Here is a 25,128-nt window from a genome sequence, read left to right on the forward strand (position 1 = left end):
AGACATTAACATACGTTGAAAACCTTTATATTGTAGCAGGAAGACTTTCAGTATTCAAGATGCCGTGAGCTGACTATTAAATACGTTAGTGCGACGGAAAGCAATAGTTCTACGACGGCGTATTAAGGTCATTGTAGATAGAAAAAAAAGAAATGCACATTTCCACCAAAAAACTACAATTTTGAGATTAATCTTCTAGAAGGTTTTGTAGAAAAAACAAGAGAATTTTTGAGCATCAATAGTGGAAACTTTGTCATTTTGAACTTTGAAGTTTCCAAGTTGTCTCTAGAAAATTTCAGAGTTTCAAAAGTTGCAAATTTTCAGCTTTGAGCTCATAGATTTCCAAGTTGTCTCTAGAAAATTTCTGAGATAAATCTGAAAATTTCTGAGTTTTCTGGCGTAAATTTACTCCTCCTTTTGTTTCTATCTACAATGTGCCATTGTACATTTGCAAGATTACGCAAAAGGAAAAAAAAATTCCCCCATGTCCCTTAAGGGGCTCCGTACAAAACACAATCAGATGAATAAAATCCCCCACATTAGTAGGTTTATAAATTGCCGGGAAGGCAATAACAAAACTGTTTCTCTCTGTCAACTGATTTGAAGGGACAGTAAGAAAAAATTACTTAGCTAAGGCTTGCTGATTTGTCCTTGTGTGGTTTAAATTAGCCAGAAAACCAGATTTATTTAAGTTTAAAAGTGACCTCATAGCAGCTGTTTTAATACCTTTTAAGTTGAATCCTCTACACTGAGTGAGTGGGTTTCCGTGCATTATATCCTGCCTCCTGCTTCTCCTTTAAAAGAAAAAAACAAAACAATATGAATATAACACAAAACTCAAAGCGAAAATACACAGAAATAAAAATCCCTCGGTTCTGTGTTAGGAGGTTTCGGTGCCAGAACGACATGAGGAAAATGTGACCATGTTGTTCAGCCGAGTGGCGCTCTCATGCGGAACGGCTTGGCAGAAGGAGCATGTTAACAGCTGACACATTTCAGAGCAGAGAAAACATAAAATACACACAGAAAGTTGAGCTTTTTGTTCCGGGACCGAACTTAACTCTCCCCGGGACCGGCTGAGCGGTCGGGAGACGAGCAGCTGGGCCTCACAGAGACCACAGGCGCGTTCGCTTAGAGGTCGCTCATTCCTGACGCTCTGTGTTACGTCTGGGCAGGAAGAGAACGGAAACGAGGAGTTTGTGACATCAAGTGTTCACTGATGGATCATGAGGACAGCTTGTTCTATTCTTGAATAGATTATGAATCAGCTGCTGACCGCAACCTGGTCCGCTCATTGATTTCATATTTGGTGAAACTTATTAATTACAACATTCTCAAGGAAGAAATGATAAGAAATACCTTGCAAACCTGCCCACAATCCTTAAACTTTTACACATTTTGTCACTTTACAACCGCAGACATTTGGGAAATTTTAGGTTGAAAATTCAAGCAACAAGTCTGTAGCTTGGCAGCATCATGCTGTGGGAATGTTTTGGAACTGTAATAACTAATTAAGTGACTTTTGAATACAGTTTCTCTTGATTCAGAGCATACAAATATTTGTCATACTTTTCACATTTTTATTCATAAAAGTTTTTAAATCCATTAAACATTTTCTTCACAATCCCTCAAAATTCTGACTTTTTCAATATTCTAACTTTTCCCACAGAATTCACATTTTTCTCAAAATGTTGACCTGTTTCTCAATATTTTAGTTTCTTCTCAGAATTAAAATTTCTCCTCAGAATTTAATTTTTTTTCTCAAAATTCTGACCTCTAAATCTTTTTTAAAAATTCACACTTTTATCTCTGAATTCTGACATTTTTCCCAATATAATTTTTTTTTCTCAGAATTCAAATTTTTGATGTCAGAAGATTAAACTCGGTTCTTTTTCCCCAGTTGTGCTAATCCTCTTCCATATACATTTACAAAAGAAATCCATTTAGTTTTTTATTGAACTTGTTGAATAAATCTAATCCTGATTAATAAACAAAACACACAAACATGACTCAGGTTTTTGTGTATTTTCTTCCCTACATTTTCATCTCTTGCTCCTTTGAACCTTGTCAGCGTCAGAAAAGCTGCTTTCGTGGATACGTCATCTGGAGCTACACAGACTAAAGCTGCAGGCGGCCGTCTCTACCTTTTCCCGGTGGGGTAGAAGCGTGAGCAGCTCAACCCGTCCCAGGCGCAGTAGGGGTCTCTGGCGAGGCAGCAGTCTGCACAAGCCGAGCCGTAGGCGTGGCAACGGTGCAAGGAGACCTGCGAAACCCCGAACTCAGAGCTGACGTACAGCTGTTGCTGCAAAAGCAAACAGTTCAGATGTCAGTCCCCTGTTTGTTTTAATAAGTGTCTGGATGACAGCAGAATGAGGCAGAGTGCTGAAACAATTATTTTCTTTGCTTTTAGGCTTTCCCCAGAAGATTTTCATTTTTCACCAATTACACATGGCCACAGATAACACGACGCCATATTGGGGTCATTGTAGATAGAAAAAAGAAAAAGTCAATTCTCATCAAAAAATGTCAAACATTTTCTAAAACATTTTCTGAGTTTGAAAAGTTGAAACTTACAAGAAAAAAAGTCCAGTTTTGAAATTTCTAGAAAAAAGGTAATTTCTGAGGTAAAAAATTATAAATTTGTTAGGAAAAAAATGCAGAAATTTTTTCATTGATCTCAGAAATTCTCAAGAAAAAAACTTGAAAATTTCAAGAGTTCAAAATGTTCAACTTTTGAAAGACAGAAAATTTCCAAAAATTTAACCTTTTAGACTTTTCAAAATTTCTGAAACTGATTTAAAAATGTCTGGGTTTACTGGTGGAAATGTATTTTTTCCCCATCTACAACAGTATGGTGATGTAAAACAATGCATCAAACTGAACTCAAAATAAAAGAGGAAAGGCTTTTGGGGTTGCTTACTTTTTTGGACGAGATTCTCAAATTTGTGACAGGAGCTTGATTCTGGATGAAAAACAACAAAAAGTGAAAATTAACTTTGTTAAATACATAAAAAGCCTCTTCACTTACAACCTGATTTTTGAAAGCAGCCATCAGACTAAATTTGCACTCGTATTTCCACTGCTGAGATTATTTTTAGTGCAACAACAGAAGTGAAAATTAAATCTAAAATCAATTTCTCCTGGTTTCCTTGAAGAAATATCCCGTGTGTTTTCAGAACAGATTCCAGAGAGCGCTGCAGCCCAGGTGGCGTCGGGGATCAAAGGAGCCGGAGCGTCGGCGCAGATTTCAGCCAGGATAAAGCAACATGTGCGAAGGGTCAGTCAGGGTAGCAGCCAGACGTCTGTCTGTCTGTGCCAGCGTGTTTCCCAGCAGTCTGTGCTGCATCAGCCTCAGCGGTGCCAACCTGAATCCGTCACCGCTCTGCGTTTGATTTTCAGGAGAGACAAAAGGCAGACGGGCGTTCAGACCTTAAACACTTCCAGCTCCTCCAGGACCAGATCGCCATGCAGGGACCGGTTGCCAGGCAGAACAATCACCTTCTGGATCGTCCCTTTGTCTGAGGAGAGAGAGGAACAGAGGGTCATCAGACTATTTAAAAACAGAAACAGCTCAAAGGTGAAACTGTTGGAGAGACTGATTCACTTTTACCACAGGATTTATTTAGACCATCAAAGGCTCAGAACGTTTGGTTCATGGCACAATTTCAGATTTTATCTGGTTCAAAATTTCAGATGTTTCACTTTTATTGAGTCGATATGCTAAGTTTAAATACAAAAGGTTCATGATGCAGAGAACGGATGGATGGATGGATGGATGGATGGATGTATGTTTATTTTCCACACTATTTTCTTTTCCTCTCATTCTGTAAAACATTTTGGTCAAATTCCCAGATTGCGTTTAAAACAGGAATAAACTGGAATCTCCTATTCTGGCACCAAGGAGGTCAGGACTCAACATCCACCCAACCCCTCCACCATCACCGCCACCACCACCACCATCATCATCATCGGTGTCATCAGGCTACGCAGGAGGAAGCTGAGCACCACCATCATCATCAGCTCCTGTGAGCGTCTGATAAGAGCGCCGCCTCCTCCTCCTCCTCCCTGAGTCAGCCGGCGCTGGCTTCTCTTCAGGAATCCAAACATCAGAGCGGCAGATCCGCAAACACCAGCAGCTGCACCGGAGCCTCTCACCGCCGCCTGATGCTAATTTACACTCAAAAGAAAATAAACGCTCCATATGCTCAGCATGCAAATACAAGCTAGGTAGTTTGTCAGACAGACAGAGAGACAGAGGCCTCTGTTCAAACTGTGACCGCCTAATTAATGAAGCAGTTTCTTCTGAGTTACAACTTCACATTTACATTTTGTGTCCCTCTGGGAAAATGTACATGATTATGCAGCGTTTTGAGTCATCAAGCCTCTGATGAATCACTATTAGTCATTTAGATTCTTGTGTTTGTTTATGGAGATTTTAAGTCACTCCTGTTGCTTTTTGAGCTTCCTTCCCTCTTTCTATGCACCTGCCTTCATGTGAATCTGTTGCTCACTCATTATTTTTCTTTCCCAAATGCTTCCACGCTCTACTTATAGTGTCTTTGTGACTTCTTTTAATCTTTTATAAACTCCCTCACTTACAGTATATCCTCTCTTCACAGTTCATATTGTTCCAATTCCAGGTGGTTCAATCACTTTAATTATAGTTGTAAATATAAAATTGTTTATGTGAGCAGCTACTGTCTGATCTATAAGGTCAATGCACATCTTTGTGACTAAAATGGCATCATCTCTCGACCATATAATTTCACAAATTGACATTTCAAAAATAAACTGGAAACATGGCAATGTCAAAAAATCTTTTATTTTTCCGATAGGATGAGGCGTTTTTTTTTTTTTGGCTATGTCGAAATTGGTTCATTTAGCAAAGCTGTAATAGAAACCCTTTTTTGTAAGACAGAAAGTAGTTGGAGAATTATGTTTATTAATGACTTATTATGTGAACAAAAGTATTCACTTGTGATTTTAAACGTGTTTCTTGTTTAATGGAAACATAGAAATTGTGAAATTGTGTTTTTCTCTACAAGAAAAGCCTCTTATTCATTTTTATTGTTTTTTTTACTATTATTGACTGAAAGGTGCTAGATACTTTGAGTTAAAGTAAAAGAAAATACATATTTCTTTGTGCAATAATGGTCTATGTCATTGGAGAAGTCAGAATTTTAAAAATAAAGGCAAACAAGGAGGATTTTTACAACAGTAACAAAGACATACAGTACTTGGAATAGAACAAAAGGATGGACTTCATGAATAAATAAAGCCAAGATCATACATGATTTTAATTTTAATTAGAATATTAATGAAAAACAAATTCTAATTTGACACTATATAAAGTTGGGGTTTTTTTGCGCTCTTGTTTTTGAGCAGTTTGTAGCTGATCAAAACATAATTAAAATCTTTAAAAACAACTCAACGTTTCAGTTAAAAATTTGTTTCTGTTTGAGGTTTTAAATATTTGTTGCTCCATCATTGAAAACAGGCCAGAATGACCTGATTGACCCGAGTGAATCGGTACAAATAATCAACCCACATCTAGACCTGTATCAGTCCAGCTGCAACACAATCTACATGCTGTAAACTTTTCTATCTGTTTATCTGATAACCGGCTGGTGCAGCAGGACTGCACTGAGCAATCAGTTACATATAAAACAGCTCAGTGACGGGAATATTAAATCAAAAGCATCAAACCAGTTATTTAGTGACAAGAGACTCATAAATTCATGCATGATGTTATTTAAAATGCTTCTGTTACACATAAACATAAACAAATTAAATGGGTTTCTTATTTATCGTTTGTAGGTCATATGCCACATTTTATATTTGAGAGTAAAAATGTATGTTTGTAACACAATATTAAAATTTAATCTAAGGTAATATGTTGCTAGTGTTCATGTGAGTTAAAGAATGCTGAATGTTATTAAATTTTAAAATGACATTTCCCCTCAGGAAAACATTAGACTGATTTAATGCAAACTGAGTAGAATAAAAATGTAATATTATTATTACTTATGCAGGACTAAGTACATTTTTATCCATCTTTAAGTGAGTACAATGAGTTGTTGACAGTTTACATCATCTTATTTTTGTTGAAAACAAATAAAAAAGACGCAAAGCGACATGGCTGCACACGGTTCTTACCTGTTCCCAGGAAAAGCACCTGGTAGTTCCCGTCTGCAGCCATGACCTGGTCCACCGCCACCGCCGTGTACCTGTAGCTGGCGCCGGTGCGGACCACCAGGGGTCTCCGTCCCACCGGGTAGATGGCGTTGAACATGACCGGATGGTTCCGGACAAAGTTCACCACATCATCTGGGAATTCCTTCGTGGTGTGAATGTCGGGAGTGAAGGCTCCACCTGGACACTGGAAACGCAGTTTGTACAATACCTTATATAAACAATATCACAGGTTTAAACCAATAAAATCTATATTATTATCCAGGGAGTCATTTTATTTAATTTCCATAACAGGACGGCACTCAAAGTATCAATAGTATTTACTTAGATCAATTTTTTTTTCACATTATACTGGAAATTATGTGCAAATATTTTGTTTGCTTTTCTTGGTTGAATGCACTGGAAAAACAAAATCTTATCAAGGACTTTTGTTTAATTTCTTGTGCAAATATTTTACTTGAAATAAGACAAAACTGACTTACAAGTGACATTACAGCAAAATATAGGAGCCAACAATTCCTTAATACTGATGAAAAGGTACAAGTTCAACTGGCAGATTATTTCACTTATAGCAAGAAAGTGAAATAATAATAATAATAATAATAATAATAATAATAATAGTAATAGTAATAATAATAATTTCTTGCTGAAAAGTTGCAAGTTAGTCCACTTGAAATAACAAAAATTAAGACATTAGCAGTAGAAACTAGACCAAAAATACTTCATAAAATTTTGTGTTTTTTCAGTGTAGTTGTTATTTACCAAAAATGATGAAAATAAAATAAAATAAAGTATTTTCAAAAGGTCATACAATAATTGTAAAGGTCACAAGCCCCTGATTTAGGATTTTTTTGGGTGATTCCAACATGTCTGACTTGTTCAACCCTTTTCTAATTTTCTCTACCATTTAGAATCTTATTGGCTGTTAGTTTATTTTTTTTATTTTTTAACCACATCATCAGGACCTTGTGGTGACTTTGCTACAACGTCGTCCGCTCATAGGAAGGAACTCACTTGCAGCTAACTTAGCCGTTTGTGTATAATCTTTGTTGGACTTTATTTTTTTGGAAGCCTTCCCAGATTGTTGTGGAGCAGCAGTTGCTTTTCTATCTTTCTGCCGTGGAATTGTGTTTAGTCATTCAAGACAAGCATTTTATAAAAACTCCTCCTTTCATATAAGCTCATGAAGTGAATTAAATTAGAGCCAGCTTTCCCTTTATAATCCCGTACAAGCAGTGATGATGCACTTATTGAACTATTGAAAATCACACATAATGTTAAAATAAATGAACATTTGTTATTTTATACTGCATAGATTTGTCTTCTGTCTGCATTATAATGTTTCTTCCTTTCTTCCTCACAAAGTTTTCAATTATTATTATAATTACGCAAAGATTTTATGCTGCACTAATCTGGAACAAACTCCCAGAAAACTGCAAAAAAGCCAAAACACCGATGATGGCGTTTGACAAAATGCAATGTTTAGTGCTCGTTTCATAAATTTAAACTGTCTTGTTGCTTAAATGTTCCATACAAATAAACGTATTAAGGTTTATTTTGTTTTTTAAACTAAATATGATGAGAATGAGTCTTACTGTCCCGGGCCTCGGGTAGGGAATGCGCCCCTGGAAAGCCACCCACTGGAAGTTGGGTCCGTCTCTGTGAGCGAACGGCCCGTTGAACACAGTCAGGATGTCCGCCATGTTGTATGCACACACTGCTGACCCTTTGAAGACGGAGCTGCAGGAATAAAGCGCATGTATAAAATTAAAAACCGAAGCCGGTAAAAATCTCCTGCTGTTTTTCATTTAACAACAACGTCTCAGAAGACGTGCGAGCGAAAAAAGGCCTGAGAGGAAGTGTTGTCAAACGCCACTGAAGGCAGCTCACCTATTTCCTCTTGAATATGTGATGTGGCTTGGCTCAGATATTAAAAGCAGCTCAGAGTAACACATAAAATAACATCTTTGATGGGAAAAGAAACTGAATCTTACTGTGTAGAGACAGAGAAAACAATATTGATGGTTCCTACATTACAGTAAACTCTGTATGAACCTGAGGTAACAAGTGAATATGAGAAAACACCAAATATGGATTAAGTTGCTTATTTTTTTTCTACGAGCAATGAGATTTTTTACTCAGTTTTTAGGCTAAATAGAATAGAAATACTTTATTCATCCCAGCAGGGAAATTATTTCGCAGTTACAGCAGCATAGAGACAAGACACACAACAACCACCACTGAGTAGCAATTGTAGACAAGATAAAATAAGAATAAAATATGACATGCGGTCAATATGAAAAGCAGCTTAGAGCAGTCCTTGCAAAGATTCTAAAATGCAGATACAGAATGTATATGTAAATATATGTACAGCAAGTGTGCCACAGTGCAGTTGTGCAAAATCGGACTGATTAGTGCAGAACAATGATTTAGCTTTTATTGTACAGTGAGATGGCATGTGGCAGGAAGGATTTCCTGTATCTGTCCCTACGACAGCAGAGCTGGAGCAGCCTATGTGAGAAGGTGCTCCGCTGTCTGTCCACTATGTGGTGGAGAGGGTGCTGTTTATTGTCCATAATAGACAGAACCTTCTTCAGTGTCCTCCTCTCCACCACAGTTTCCAGGGACTCCAGCCTTAGTCCCAGTACAGAGCCAGCTTTCCTGATGATTTTGTCTAGTCTATTAGAGTCGCTGGCTCTGATGCTGCTTCCCCAACACACAGCAGCAAAGAAGATGGCACCGGCAACAACACTGTGAGAAAAGGTCTCCAACATCTTGCTGCACACATTGAAGGATCTCAGCTTCCTTAAAAAATAGAGTCTGCTCATCCCCTTCTTGCACACAGCGTCAGTGTTAGATGCCCAGTCCAGTCTGTTGCCGATTACAACTCCCAGGTATTTGTAATCCTAATCTGAGCTGCTCGGTTTATTATGTGCATCTCTTTAGATAACGGTGATATAAGTTATGGATTAATTTAATGATTCCTTTTTCTTTATTCCTTATTTTACTTAGACCAGGGATGCCAAACTCATTTTCATTTGGGCCTCACCAAGATCATGGATGTTCTTAAAGGGCCGGTTGTACCAGAATGTATTGACAAAATCCATTAACAAACTGTTAAAAACATTAATAAACAGCTGTGTCTGCACTCAAGAAGAACTTCTTAAAATTAAATGACATTGGACATATTTTGAAACTGATCAGTCCCTAAAAGGAGTAAGTGACTTTTTTTTCCCAATCAAAGTCACTGATTGGTGGAGATAATTCAGAAATATCTGCAAAATATTTTGTAATATTTGTGCATCATGGCAAATGTGACTTTTTGTTTGACAACACACTACTACTGGACTCAAGTAAAGCTGAGGAAGCAGTGCAGCAGAAGAAATACTGCCACCTGCAGGTGGTAGTTAGCATCACATAAACACAATGTTTTAACCACTTTGATGGAAAATTTGCAGTAAACTCACAACTTAAGCATTAGTGTAAAAAAGTGTGAGGACCTGTAGCTGTTCCATGATGGTGAAATCGCAAAGACTGCTATTTAAGTACACAACTTTTATGTTAGAGGTTTTATTTATGCACTCCCACGGAGTCCAAAGGGCCACATAAATAGCTACGGTGGGCCAGGTTTGGCCCCCTGGCCTTGAGTTTGACGAATGACTTACTGAATTTAACTAATGCTTCAATTTAAAAAGCATCAACCTTATGTACAGAAAAGAATAAGCGACTTTTTCTTCTTTTCCAGTATTTATGATCGATTTCTGTATTTATGGAAGATTAGGGCAACCAAAAAAAAAAAAAAGAGTTAAAATTCTTACTAGAATTAGGCTTTTTAAAAAAAGTAAAGCAGAAGATTCATTATGCTGTGGGACTTTTTCCTTTTTCAAACGCTGTGGAAACCTAATAAGAGAGCATGACATGAGCAAGTCTTAGAAAAACCAGGACATGTCCCAATATGCAAAACCCTAAAAACTGATAATCGTCACTGCAGAGACAGAGAGCGTGAAATGAAAGATTTGCTGCCACACAAACTCTATAAAACGATACAAAAGAGCAACGTGATGCGATGGAAGAAAGGCCTTCCATCAGTAATTAACAAAACCTCGGAGGCCTGCAGTAATGTTACAGTTGGCTGCATCAGCCTCACCTTGTGGATGTGAAGACTCCAAACACCAGCAAGCCTTTGGGCTGATCCGTCTCCAGCAAAAACACGCTCTCTGCAAGGACAAACAGAGGAACATTCCCAAACATTTTTCCTCCTTGTCCTTCAAGTCTCCGACAAGTTCTGGATGCACGAGTCAGTGAAAGCCTTCCTGTCTCGACATGAAGGGAAACGCTGGTGTGCTCAGAAAATAAGAGCAAGGTCAGCAAAGGCAATACTGTTCACAAATCTGACGATCTTAAATCAGAATCCAGGTTAAACCTCGGATGGTCGGTGGGGTGTTTATGGAAAAATGAACCGCTGGAAAACTTTAAACTGTGAAGGCAAGAGTTTAAAAATAATGACTGATTCGGTTTTTGGCGAACTACAAAGGATGTTGGAGCATGTCTGACTGCAAAAACACAGAATTGAAATAAGACAAAACTGGCTTTTCAGCAAGATACACACTGCAAGTGCTTGTTTTAAGTAAATAATTCTTTAATATAGATGAAAAACGACTAGTTTTACCAGCAGATCATTTCACTAATCATAATATTAATAATCTGCCAATAAAACTAGAACTTTTTCACCAATATAAAAAAATTATTGGCTCCAAACAAGATCCTGTATCTTGCTGAAAATGTTCTTGCAAGTTAGTTTTGTCTTATTTCAAGTGTCCTCAGATGAAAATACTTGGTAAGAGTTTGTATTTTTGCAGAGCAGGAGCTTTTTTGACTCAATAATTCCCTAATATTGAGCAAAAGTACCGTACTCATTTCACTAGCAGATTTTTTTCACTTACAAGAGGAACTAGTACTTTTTAAAAAAATCAATATTAGGGAATGATTGACTTCTATATCTTGTTAGAAAGTTACTTTTAAGTTAGCGTTGTCTTGTTTCAAATGTACAAAAATATTTGCATTAGAAATTAGATCAAAAATGCTTGGTAATGTTAATTATTTTTGCAGCGACAATTACAGAACATAAAGTGTCGCTTTCACCCACCTAGTTCATCAAAGTGTGTTTCGGTGCCGTCGTCCTCCAGAACCGAACACACCATCCTGGCTTTCAGGAAGGTGGTCCACTTGTTGACGAGGCTGCGCTGCCCTCCGGTGTCATTCTGCAGACAAAAGCTGCAGATGGAAACTCCGACCCGCGAATTAAAGAGTGGATTTACTCAGATACTTACAGGACACACTCTGGCCACCAAGGTGTGGATGTTTTTAGTGTTCCCGTCGTTATCCGTTAACCTCTCGCGGAAGAAAAAATACAACTTGGCATCGTTTGGGTCAGTTCCGTCTGGAATGAGCTGGGCATCAATAAAAACTGGTTCTGAATAAAACAGAATGACAGAGATTTCTATTATTTAACACAATAATTAAAAGCCATCGCTTATTTTGTTTAGTTTTCTCACCACTGAGCCACTTGGAGTTATGCTGATCTGTGCGGACTGCATTTCTCTTGGTCAGGCTCCTGAAGATGGCAGCATCTGTCCCCATAAAGTCGATGTACATGCCTGAGAACAGCTCCTGATCTGCAGCAATGCACAGGCACCAGATTATTCTAACAAGTTAGAATAATAAATGCAAAGCAGAAATGGATACGCAGAGTAAAACATGCCAATATTTTCTATCACGAAGAGCAATCCAACATTTCCTCTGGCTAAAATAACTTTATTATGCAGCAAAACACCTTTTCATCCTGCATGTTTGACCTTTTATGAAGGACACGAACACAAACCAGTGAAGGAAAAAGGAAAATAAAATAAAAAATATCTGGTTAAATCTCAACTTTAACTGGGACCTACGATGCAAAATTCAGTTTTTTTGTATTTCTATTTAGGTTTCTGCTGCTTCTAAAAACTGTAGAAACTGTTTTTAGTAGCAGTCTTTTCTTAAAAACAGTCTGCTTTTTTTAAAAAAAAACCCCATCTACACACCAGAAAACTAATAAATTACATGAATAGTACAAACATAGAAATGCTTCTTATATTAAATTTCCTCAAATTATTATAACACAGAGACAACATGGCAATAAGGAGGTTATTAGAGCGATTTTGATTTAAGATCGTTCCTATCTTTTTAGCATATAAGAAGTGTTCAGCTTCTATGCACCACAAATCTGGAACAAACTCTAGAAAACTGCAAAACAATTGAAACTCTGTCTTCCTTTAAATAAAAAATAAAAACCTATATAACTAGAGTTCATTTTGAGCCATAAATTAAATATTACTCAATATCTGATGCGTATTGATGGCACTTGGATGAATGTAATGTTTATTGATTTTCTCAGTTGTTGACTATGTGGTGTCTTCTGTAACTTTGTATTTTTGTGCTTTTATGACGTAAAGTACTTTGAAATGCCTTGTTGCTGAAATGTGCTATAAACTTGATTGATTCAGTCAGAGTTACAATGGCAATGATCAAAGCATATTTAGGTAATGAAATGGTCCAGTCAATGCCCAGATTCAAACACAATTGAGAATTTGTTGCTGTTTAGACACTCTATTCAAGTTATTACTCGAATATGAATAGGCAACATATCCCTAAAAGTGCAAAAAAACAAACAAAAAAAACCAAACAAGTTTTAGAGCGTATTAATTCAGAGGACTTTAATAAAAATGCACATTTATCATGTAAAATCTCAAAATACAAGAAAGTTCGAAATTATAGCATGAGAAAAAAGTTCAATTTGTTTGGATATTTTGCAAGGCAATGATTAAACCTCACACACAAGCTGGGTTTGCTAAAAAAGCTCTGATGCCGATGGCATGTAGATGGTCACAGAGGGTCTAAAACCTGCTGATTAACAAATTAAAAAGTGATTTAATTAAAACCAGAAGCTTGGTTATATTCTCTGCCTTCTTTCCTTCCTTCGCCCTGCAGGTTATTCCACTCTGGATCACCGTTTCGTGTGAGGCTCCTCTGCTGACCCAAAAGCTGCTGGCACGGCAACGCTCAGGTGTCGGAAAGCCGAGCTAGGGTGCAAAGTGTTGCCTAAAACGCAACCCAATACCCCTCGACCAATCAGATCAAAGGACTCGATGAGTTCAACTTGAAGAAGACATCAACTCCAAGGACTGTAGGCGTTTGGTTGGAACTTTAAGTTAGGAGAGCAAAAAAAAAAAAAACCTATCACAATGGTTGAAAACATTGTAAAAATATAAATGTAGAACTACATTTCCTGTTTTGGCCTCTTAAGATCAGCTATTTTATTCCCATTTTCAAATGCAGAGAATTTTTTGATATCTCACAGGTACAAACTAGTATTAATATGTATTTTAACACTTTGTGGATGTGTAACAAGTAAACACCTGAAATGCACAGCTTTACTGTGTGACTCAGGGAATAAAATCTAAAAAATAAAATCAGCAAATATTTCAAGAAGAGAAATGTGGGCTTTCTCAAATCTCACTGGTTGCAATTTTCTGATGTCTGAAGGTGCCAAAGACAACAAATATAAACAACATGGGCATATTTTATGATCCAGACATGAAAATGTGTAGAACAAAAACCCTCACAAAGAGGCTAAATTAAGGCGGTAAAATTCCTTATCTACAGTGAAACAGGTCCTGTACTGTGCTGTAATATCAAAAAGCTAATTAAAGTTATTAAAAACAGATTAAATTACTTTCTAGATACATCCTGTTGTCGGATTAAACAATATTTTATGTTTTAAGTCATAATGGCCTCTTTATTTTTTTTCTCCAAATGACAAAGACTGAGAAATCCATTTTAATGTGAAGCATGGGGGTGGCAGGATCATGCTGTGGAAGTGTTTTGCTGCACTTAACACAACAGAAGATATTATGAGGACAGAAAACTGATTGGAAATATTTAAGCAATATCTCAAGACAGGAAGTGAATATAAAAATTTTGAAGAAATCGAGAACAATGTAACCAATTAATGAGATAATTCTGAATAATTTACTTCAGTTTAGACTTATTATGAACATTTTATTTATTTAGGAGTCTAATTCAAAACAAATGAGGCAGACTTCAGAGTAGCTGCTGTTTTGAAAAACATTTCAATGCCTGAAGTCTGACATCAGCATTTCTGCTGTCTATCCCATCTTGCTGAAAAGCAACACAAGTAAATTCTTGACAAGCCGTTAACCGCCTGCAGGTGAAACTGATCACTATTTGTATTGACATTAATGCAAGATAACAAAATGAGGATGAAGGAAAGCACCTACTGATCATGACAGAGACGGTGTTGACTTGAGGATTGAAGGAGCACCTGCCTTTTCCCGATTCCATCTCCGAGTCGACATAAAACACTTGTTCCTTTTTGCAAAGAAACAGAAAAAGACAGAAAATATGACAGGATTGTTCTGCAATGGCTTCCTTCGTTTACAGTCAGAAAGAAGCCAGATTTTTCTTCCATTTGGTTTAAATAACGCACAGAGACCCAGACCTTCGTCAGTTTACCTTAACAGGCCCATAAGGGACACTAAAATAACATTCCACTTTTGCGCAGACAAGGAATTTCCCTGATGATGTGTTGGGCAGCCATCTTTCTAACTCAGGCAGATTTGCTGCCAAACTGCAACACCCTGCTAGTGGCAGAGGCTCGACAGGCCAAGAGCAACCTGGGTGAATGATAGCACTTCCTGTCCCATCCATTAGGATGCGGCCCGCTGGATGACATCAGTTAGGAAGTATTAATCCAGGAAAATGTGTGTGTTTGCCAAAAGCTTATGGAGGTGGACGCAGTGCAGCTGGCAGATTCCTGGAATGGAGATTAAAAACGACTCCTGCTAAATGTTTTAGTCTCCTATCGGGACTTGACCTGGATTTTTGATTGTTGTAAGATTTTAGAGGTAAAATAATAAATTCTACCATCTATTTCATGTGAATTTATAATATGACACCCTATAAAGACAAAGAGTCATATTTAACACCTTGGACTGACCATTTAGTGAACAGTTTTCTCTCCCAGTTGTTGTTGTTGGCTTGAAGAAAAAAGGTAAAGTGGGAATACAAGCTGTGCAACCAATGTTCTCAATAGTTTCCAATTTCTTTAAGGCAAACAGATATGATATTGTTATGTCTGTAAAAAATTATTAAGCATGTTGTCATTTGAGGTTACGTTGAAGCTTCGTAAGGAGGATTAAAGGGATTTTTAGTGTTAAGACTAGAGGTTAGGCTGGTGGGCAGATTGATCCAAAAGTTGGTATCAGTATTGGATTGATACACTACTTTAGTTTCAGAGTCCTCCTTAAAGTTTGGTTTCACTTTTGTATAAGTTTTCAATGACCATTAAAAAAAAATATTGCTTTGATTTGCTCTCAAATGTTAATTTTTGCACTCAGTTTGGAAAACTATACACATTTGTTTTTTTTCTGTTGCTTTATCAAGTCAATATGCTGTTACAGTATTTTGTAGAGACCCAGGAACTTTATCTTAATTCATTCAGTTGTTGGAAACAATGCTTTATAGATCAAATATGACAAGAAGATAATTTGGGCCTCTGTCTCTTTAAAAACTCCTGCTCTTTCTGTAACTCTGCCTTCAGGAAGTCATCACAATAGGTATATTTTTGATGAAGACATAACATAACATGATGTAAAGCTAAAAAAAAAAAGAAGTCTATTTTACATAATTCTGCCCTTTTAAAGGACATGGTTACTGGGTTTTCCCATTTTAATTGTGGCTAAAGTTGACTTAAACGTTCTCAGACACTCAAATTAACTTGAAAAAACACAATCTTTTAATTACATTCATAATTATAAATTGTTTGGGTAAAGGTGTAAAGTTTTGTAAAAGGCAATTATTTGCCAGGACATGTAGTTTCGTCTCCGATTGCTTCATTTTAAAGTGTTTCTCTGTCCTTAAAAACTAAAAATATCAGTCCCACTTCATTGAAAAGCATTGAGACAAATGGTGTCATATTTCTCAGTTTGAAGTTCTTTTATTGTCACAACCCTCATTATATTGTCAAGCTTTTCAAAGTGGAACATTCGGTGTCATTAAAAAACAAAGACAGATGAATAAAAAGGATTTTATGCCATTGTTTAATGCAAGATAGAAGATACTGTATATTGGAATTACAGTAATAAACATGTTTATTTCAGACACTGGAGACACCGGGGTTAAGTGGGGGTTAAAGAAATACTAAGTAATTAGATTTACAATAAATGTATCTCAACTAAAAAAAAAGTTATTTATTTGTCAAGCTGTCAAACAACTTGTCATCTCCATTATATTGAATTTCAAAACACCACAACAAGCTGGGACACCGTCAAAGAACAAATGACCAAGCGGACAGCTCTGAACTTTCCGCTACAGCGACTTTTCATGCTTAACAGATCTCTTCTCGTGAGGCAGTGACATGATTAAGCTACGAGCTGGAGAACAGAGCAGGCTGGCTTTCAAACAAAAAACCCAAATGACAAAAGGCTCAGAGTGAAGAGAAAGTCTGGTTTTCACTCCTTATTAACGTTTGGCAGCGCTTTGTGGGCTAATGTTGTTCTGTTCAGTTTGTAGCAGCGTTTCGTTACAAATGTGCGGAAAAAATCATCAATATTCCGTGACTGTCGAAAAACATCTTCGCAATTGCAGTATTTCCATTAAATACGAAATGCTCACGAGATAAGTCAGAAAAAAAAACATACTGCGCCATGATCCTCCAGCTACTTCCTGTCTTCTTCTTCTTTGTGGCTTGAGCCAGTGGCGACATCCGGTTGTTCATCACGTGACGCAAAAAAAGTGTTTCTATGTTTCTACTGCAGTTTTGCGGAATAAACACATTTTTGATTCAGCCAAAAAACTACAACTGGATATTGTAGACAGAAAAAAGGAGGAATACATTTTTGCCAAAAAATAAAATAAAAATTTTCTAGATTGTTAAAAATTGCTAAAAAAAAAACTTTACATTTTGTGATTAATCTCAGAAATTTTCTGGAAAAATTGTGAAAATTACTGAGTTTCAAAGGTCGAATATTTTGGAAAAAAAAATCCTCTTTTTAAAAAAATTAAACTTCTGACAATCTCAGAATTTCTTAATTCTTCTACTAATTTTTTCTATCTGCGATGGCGCTATGCTACCAAGCACAAAACTCTTTAGCGAGTTTTTTCCTAACTGCCGCGTTTCCCTTAAGCGATTTACTTTCAAAATGTCAAGTTGCACAATTAAACGGTCAATGGAAACACAGAGTGAGTACTTTTCTGCCGGTGGGGTTTCCCTGTCTTTTCTGCTGGTCGGATACGAGTGACGAGAAAAGCGCAGACCTCCAGTTTCTTCTTCTACTCCCTTATCTCACGCAGCATCAAACTGACAACTTGAAAACTTGGCACATATGCAGTTGTGGAATCTAATACCTTGCTAAAAACATACGGCAATGCTTAACTTTACTAATGCTGTGATGTGATTATAGCAATTTGAAATGCACTAGTTGTCAAACAATTCCTACAGCTCCAGATGTAGCATTATTCCACAGCCAAAAGTCTGGAAGGGTATTCTTAATAGCCAGGGCTTTTTACTCTCTCAGCTGCGGTTGACTAGTTTATTTCCATAATGAAGAGAATCCATCATTTTGAACCCACCTCTGGTCTTCGGCCTCTGTTGATGTACACACAGACGGGGCTGTAGGCTCCACTGCCACACATAAACAGATGAGTTCTGTTGTAAGGCTGCACCACACGGACAAAATTCCCACAGCCATGCTGGAAAGGGAAACGAAAAACAAGAAAAGTCCAACATGAGAGCATTTCTAACAACTTCCCAAGCTGAAAAAATTTATTTAGTATGAAGGAAATACACAGCCGTGATTCTCTTAAACACCTTCCAAAGTACGAGGAACTAAATTAAATGTTTTTTTTCCTCTCATAAATCAAATTCTGGATTTAAATGTAGATGTTAAATTGCTGCTTCACCCTTGTGGCAAAACTTGGCGCAAAAGTAATCCAATGAAATGGAGTGGAAATAAAGGATCCTACAAATTTCTTCCAAAATACTTTTCTATAATCCTGTTTTTTTTAAAACTGATTTTTAAATAGTTGAAATGAAAGTTCAGCAAATTAAAAACAAAAAGGAACGAAAGATTAAAAATAGATGGATGAATGTAATGACTGATATGCTTATTTTTGTATTTTAGCCAGATACATTCCTTGTATCTGAATAAAGGGGAATATTCTACAATATTTTTAACAGATGTTAAATACAAAAGTTTCTTCTGTGACAAAGTAAAATAAAAAATACTTTTTACTGTTTCCTCTCCCGGTGCTTGTCTATAAAAACAACTTTTTGGACAGTCTGAAGGAATATTCTTCTTCAAATGCAGTTTTTTCTGCCATTTTGAAACAAAAAGATACTTGTCTACATGATCTCAGGGGTTTCTTTCAAAAACATTTAAGCATATTTTGCTGCAGACCTCAGTTTTTGCCAAATATTCGGGTTACTCAGAATGGGGCCTTGTTTTAATTTTGGCAAGATGGATTTTAACATAATGTAATGTTGCTATTACTAAGGTTTTTTTTAACCGAAATGAATTTCATCATCAGAGCTTCTCTAAGAACTTTTATTCGCATCATTATACATGACAGTAAAGCACAAAAGCACCACTGCTTCCTTTTACAAAAAGCAAGCAGATAGCCATCTCTGAGCAGATATTCTGTCTCTTTCTTGGATGTTTTTCCAGATATAAACACAAGATGAACGACATTTCCACTGCACATTTATTGCTCCTGAATATTATTCCGCATGAGGCAGTATTTCAACCTTATCTCTGTTATGACTCGCTCATGTTAACATAAACCCAACAGTGCTCACTGGTGTGGTATTGAGGCCAGTGGAAAAAGAGGATCAGCGAAACTCCCTGAATGATACAACCGCAGGCTGTCTCCGACGTCAGGGTGTAAGGTTTAAAAAGTGATCTATTATGCTTCCTTGAACAGGTTAAGGTAGGCCTATGGTCTATACAAAACATGTTTGTTACATTTTTTGCAAAGCATTATTGTTAGATAACCAGATTTTATCCTTGAAAAGCAGAAGTAGAGCCTCCTGCACAACCTACCAGAAGGCAGCAAGTGCTTTCTGGATGGCAAGTCAGCAACAAAACATTTGTCCTTTCCAGCAGCCATTGTACAGCGCACACAGCGGTAAAACCAGCTGACCAAATGTGCTGCCGCTCAGTTTGGGTTGCTAGGTAACTGTCTGGGGTTGCTATGTGGCGGGCAGTGCCTGCTGATTTGTGACGCTACATCCTAGAAGTTTCTGAAAAGGCTCATTTTTCAGACCCCATAAAACATTAACTTATTTCCAAATACTATCTGGTTGGGGTTTTTTTTTTAAGTGCTTGGGCCGTTTTGGGGAGCAGTAGAACCCAAATGGAAGCACAAAACATGCAACAAGTAAATTTTGTAAAATAAAACCAGAAAGGATCATATCCTTCCTTAATGCTTCTACGAAAAGAAATTTCAGAGAAAGCTGAAGAGTTTTAAAGCTGCTCACCATTAATTATGGTGCTGGTGCTGTGCACTTCATATCAGCTGGCTGAAAGAAGGCTATTAGACTTCTCTATGGTTACAAAATGGGTAAATTCAAAAGTGAGACAATCCTTACAAGCCAACCATCTAGTCTCACACCTTTTGGTTGAAATAACTTCATCAAAACATGTCCTCCTACCAGAGGAAAGTTTCCTCTGCTCGCTTTCATCTCAAAACATTTACAGAGTTTCTTGCATATTTAAACTGTTTATCAAAATAAGTCGGAAAAACCCACATTCATAGTGTATCCCATGACTGCATGTCATGTTTTTTTGTCTTAAAATGTGTATTATGGCATATTTAGTCAATAATATCATAACATGCCTCCCTAAGCGTAGATAAAGCTACATGAAAACCACAACCAGGCTGTTGCCTCTTAACCAGACTCAGTAGCAGTGGAAGCGATCAACTTTGTTGGTAATTGAGTGTAAGCCTGTAGAAAACGTGTGGCGAAGGAGAGCGTAGCAAAGTGGGGGAGGACAAGAACACGAATCCAGGGAGTCGTCAGGAACTTGGACATGACTCCAGCATTGGCAGCTGCTGCAGATCTTGATTTCTGGTCAGCGCGCAGAAATCCACCGAGAGCCATTAGTGAGCTGCAACTGAATATTTCACCGACTCACGCCCATTTCTGTTATTCATCCTCATTTGGTTTATGTCTGTCTGTCTGTCCGTCCGTCCTGCTTTTTCCTTCGCTTTCATCCCTCGTTCGTCTCCACAGAACCACATGAAGTCTGCGGTCGTGTCTGATCAGAAGTACAGAGCCGCGTTTATGCACGGAGCCTTATCAAGTTTTACTTTCCTCTCGTGTTTCCCTCATGACCCCGAGTCCCTTCGCTCTGAATTCAATGCGATCACGTCGGGTTTTGTTTGAGGTTTTCTGAGAAAGCAGCAAATTTATAAAAACGGTGGAACTAGTTTTGATTTTTGCTCTGCTGCAAACAATCTCACAACATAAAAGTCGTGGATAGAAATGGAAAAAAGCGATCAAAACCAACCTGACCATGCGTGAAAACATAAATGTGTCTTTGTGAAATCATGAATTTTCTGTGTTTTATGAAAATTGAGTTCAATTGTACAAATCATGCTCAGGAAATTATTACTATTGGAACTATAGAATCAAGAAATCTACATGCAACAGTGTAAAATATTGTGAAAAGCAACAAATTATGATCCGAACTAAAAAACAGATGAGAAACAAAACCAATAAACTTTCAGGAAACCTTAAAAAAAAAAATCTGTTAAATTTTTATCTCCAAAGTACTCCTACAAAACCCAGTGGTAAGACCGTTTTTTATTATTTTTTTTATTTTTGTCTGGGTTTTGCAGTGTTAAACATCCTATTCATCCTTGAAAACCCAAAACAATTCTGCAAAGAAGAACGGGATGAAATTCCTCCACAGTGAAATCTGGAACTAAAGGAGAAAAGTAGTTACTAGTTTCAGGCGTCAATTAGTTTTCCCCACATGGCCAGGTTGGTTTAGATTGCATTTTTTCCATTAATAAGTGAAATCATCATTTAAAAACAGATTTATTTTGTGTTTATTCAAGTTATTTTTGTCCTATTTTTGATATCTGAAAGATAAGAAACCTTTTTCCGCAGCACTACAGAGACAGGAAGTGGGATTTAAGTTGAACAAACAGCAAAAAGACTCTTTGAGGCAGTCGACCGTGGGTGGGAGAAAATGAAACATACGGCAGTGAAAGAAGCTAAAAAACAGCAACAGTAACAGGAAAAGTGATCAAAGAAGGCAGGAATTATAGTCAAACAGAAAATGCAACTAGTAGAAAGTGAAACTGACAGAGGAAAAGGGGGCTCTGGGTGGAGATGGCTCACCCAAATATTTGAGAGAGCGTGTCAGCAGCACACATGCGATTACTCACAAACGACTCACTTACTGGAAGCTGTTCTCCCTCTATTTTTGAAACAGCAAATGACATCCTGGCTGTGCAAGTTAAGCTTTCGTTTGCTTTATTAAATTGGTTTAAAATGTGTGTTTCTTTTAGCTAAACCGTTGTTTCTGTTTATCCCCCCGTCAGCTCTCTGCTGCACTTATTTGAGGAGAATCCAATTAGAGGAGAACAGATGCAGAGGAGAAATCTGTCTTCTGAGTCTCACCGGATGATTTCATTATAAATCTTGTTGCAGCTAACAAGAACCAGGGTGCCTAATGAAATCTCTCCATCAGTCAGCTCTGGCTAATTTACAACCTTTGATATATATTCACTCCAACAGGCTTTCAGTTTACCTCCAGCTCGCTCATTAAAAGACGAACCAAGCAGGGACTCCAGTTGGTGCCTCGACATAAATCTGCTGCTGGCTACAAGTGTATTTGGAGTTAGGACAAGCTAACAGATGCTGGAGAAGAATCCCTCAGGGTGGGGAGGCTTTATTTTGGGAGAACAGATTTGGGAACAGGTGACAAAAGCTTTGATTTTGATCTTGGCCATCGTGCCAGAGAAACACAAAGGCTTTAAAATTGGTGCTGGAAAAATGAAGTTAATATTCTAGTGACAGCCTCAGTGTTGGCCATTATTTGTATGGACGACGATTAGGGCAACTGAAGAAAAAAATAAATACTTAAGACTTTTATCCCCTCAAAATTTTTACTTTTTTTACCCAGAGATCTACTTCTGCATCAATCTGTGTCAAAATCCAAAAAAATAACCAAACATTCTCACAAAAATGTTTGGGTATTGACATAAAAAAGTCAAAATTAAAGTCAGAGTTCTGAATTTAATCTCAGAATCCTGACTTTTTTCCCCTCAAAATTCTGAATTTTTATCAAATTTCTCACTTTAAAAAAAAAAAATCTGATGTTTTTCCCTTTGAAATTTAAGTCTGTCAAATAAATAACCAAACATTCTCAGAAAAAAAGCAAAATCCAGAATTTATTTTAAGATATCACAAATGCTTATCGAAAATGCAAAACAAAATGTGGCAGTTTCTTAATAATGCATCTGTATACAGTTTATATCAAAACCTTAAACCTAACTAACCTTTGATAAAGTGTTAAAAGTGAAAAATGTAGATTTTTGCACGAGTTAATCTCGATTTTTCTCTCTGATTTGTTGCATTTGTTATCACTTCATATTGTCAAACCTAAAAACCAAAAAGCTAAACATGAGGTACTTACTGTAGAGTCCTTTCCTGCCATTTGACATTCTTGTATTTTGCTTGTAGATGCAGGCCAAAACAACTGTAGGTGAAAAAACACAGCCACACATTAGATTGTGAAATAAAAACACAATTGATGGTTTTAAAATAATGCATTTTCATAACTCAGTGAGAGTAATGAAGGCTTTCACCTACAGAGAATGTGTTTGTAACGCCGGAAAGGGGCTTAAAGGTCAATCAAAAAATGAATACATCATGCAATTTACTGCAGGAAAAGAAGTGGATGCAGCGTGGGGGTCTCAGGGGAAAACCAAATGCTTTCCCATCTGTTTATCCACTTCATGCCTGTCAATTACACGGAAGATAATTCCTTCACTGCATTCACAATTTGCTATAAGAGCACTTTGGCAGTTTCATAGCTTTTCCAAATAACCCTAAAATTGCCCTGATTGTGGCAAATATAAGGCAATTTGCATAAAATCAGCAATTATTATAATCAGCAGCAATTGCAGCAAATAGTTTTTTTCCTGGTTTTGAATCTTGTTTTTGGGGTAATAAGAAGGAAAGCTATGGACTACAGAAGAGGAAGCGGTTTTCCTCGAGTGTTAACTCAAACCATCTGCTGACCTTAAGTGTGCCGTGGGTGATGTTGTTGAGGTCCATGGAGAGAACATGGTCCTTGCAGCCCACATACATCCTGTCCTGGTCCTCATCCATGTGCAGGATCCTGTAGTCCATGGCCTTGTCAGATATACTGAAGTGTTCAAACGACTGCGATCCCTTCAGATCTGCAAGGAACAAAGACAATGTAAAAAGAAATGTTCACATAAACCGAGATAAAAGGAGCTACTGAGGTAAATTCCTAATAAACAGATTTAAAAAAAGAGAGAAAACAGATTTCAGGATTTGGCAGCTGTTCTTTAAATACGTCTTAAAACAGGAGAAACTACAGATGCCACTAGATATTGACTTGGCGCAAAGACAAACTGCAACTAAAGCACTCACTCCATCAACAATTTAGTACCAAGAAGTCAGTAGTGGTATAAAAGCAAACCTTTTTTCTTCCGTCAAGCTCAAGTAAAAACCTAATCTCTTCTGAATACAAGAAACACATGAAGCAGGGAGCATTCTTGACGCAGACAAGGCTGTAGTCATGACCACTTAAGGTGATTCCTAGACTAGATAAAGTCTACGGTTGGAGATAAAGTCAAGACGAAGCTCAAACAAGTTCAAAGCCAAGTTGAATCTGAGGCGAAAGAAATGAAACAGCAGCTTTATTATCCCTTAAGCTGCTGCTGAGTGAGGGAAAAGTTGAGTCGAAGGGTTTAGGCAAGTTTCAAATGTGAAAGGAAAACAAAAACTAAAAAAAGAGAGTACATATAGAAGGGACAGATTTCTTGATTTTATAACTGGTTCGTGGGGAAGGAAATCCAGACCTTCTCCAGATTATTTTAGGGAATCCTCTGAAAGATTGCTGACCAGGGAAGATCGGGATAAGACGCCTCATATTCAAGTAAGTTATGTTGTGTTCCTGAAACTAAACATGTGGTTCAGAGGCCTTCTTCTAACCCATCAGCTGCAGCGAACTCGGTCAGTGAATTGTTTTTCTGGATCCACTTAATCCCATGCAGCAGTCTCTTTCTATTCCAGCAGCCGGCATGTAAGGCAGCAGGAAAATTGACCAAAATCAGATATTTTCATGTCTGAACGACCCAATTCCAATCTACTCGACTCTCAAAAAATGTAATCTGTGCCACTTCCATATGTGGCACTAATTTGGAGGAGCAACCGATTATTTTCAAAGCAACTGCAGCTTCTGCACCAGAAGAAACCCAACACAATACATCACAATGTACAAAATGTCTGGAAATTAAAATTATGAATTTATGAAATTTATCATTATATTGCATTACGTCGCAATCAGATGACTCTTCACTCCGACCACACATCCAGACTTCTCTACAGAAATTACAGTCAATGCTCCACAAAAAGTTGCTGCCGTTGGTTGTGTTTTCTTTTTATTAGCTTCCTTCGTCTTGTTAAGATCTTGTGACGAAACTGACCAGATATGAAACTGTCGTCTCCCATTGGTGAATAAACTTTAAAATCGATCCATAGTTGACATAATTACTTCGGTAAACAATGTGCTGCTGTGTGACATCATGCGGGTCGCTTGAATGAATGAATGA

General features: G+C 37.3%; 1 protein-coding gene across 3 annotated transcripts in view; it reads right to left on the bottom strand.

The window, feature by feature from the left end:
- Window positions 1–25,128, bottom strand: part of sema3c (sema domain, immunoglobulin domain (Ig), short basic domain, secreted, (semaphorin) 3C) — a 70,149-nt gene that overhangs the window by 6,738 nt on the left and 38,283 nt on the right. For all 3 annotated transcript variants that reach the window (XM_028043683.1, XM_028043681.1, XM_028043682.1), the window contains 14 exons: window positions 23,567–23,727; window positions 22,959–23,021; window positions 17,881–18,000; window positions 14,529–14,619; window positions 11,748–11,867; window positions 11,523–11,665; window positions 11,339–11,453; window positions 10,340–10,409; window positions 7,788–7,932; window positions 6,157–6,379; window positions 3,430–3,518; window positions 2,921–2,962; window positions 2,145–2,302; window positions 727–794 (listed from right to left, as the gene is read on the bottom strand). In XM_028043683.1, the coding sequence (XP_027899484.1) occupies window positions 727–794; window positions 2,145–2,302; window positions 2,921–2,962; window positions 3,430–3,518; window positions 6,157–6,379; window positions 7,788–7,932; window positions 10,340–10,409; window positions 11,339–11,453; window positions 11,523–11,665; window positions 11,748–11,867; window positions 14,529–14,619; window positions 17,881–18,000; window positions 22,959–23,021; window positions 23,567–23,727 (1,608 nt within the window). The remainder of the gene's footprint in view (window positions 1–726; window positions 795–2,144; window positions 2,303–2,920; window positions 2,963–3,429; window positions 3,519–6,156; window positions 6,380–7,787; window positions 7,933–10,339; window positions 10,410–11,338; window positions 11,454–11,522; window positions 11,666–11,747; window positions 11,868–14,528; window positions 14,620–17,880; window positions 18,001–22,958; window positions 23,022–23,566; window positions 23,728–25,128) is intronic.

The sequence above is a fragment of the Xiphophorus couchianus genome, chromosome 17, assembly GCF_001444195.1.
Source record: "Xiphophorus couchianus chromosome 17, X_couchianus-1.0, whole genome shotgun sequence".
NCBI lineage: Eukaryota > Metazoa > Chordata > Actinopteri > Cyprinodontiformes > Poeciliidae > Xiphophorus > Xiphophorus couchianus.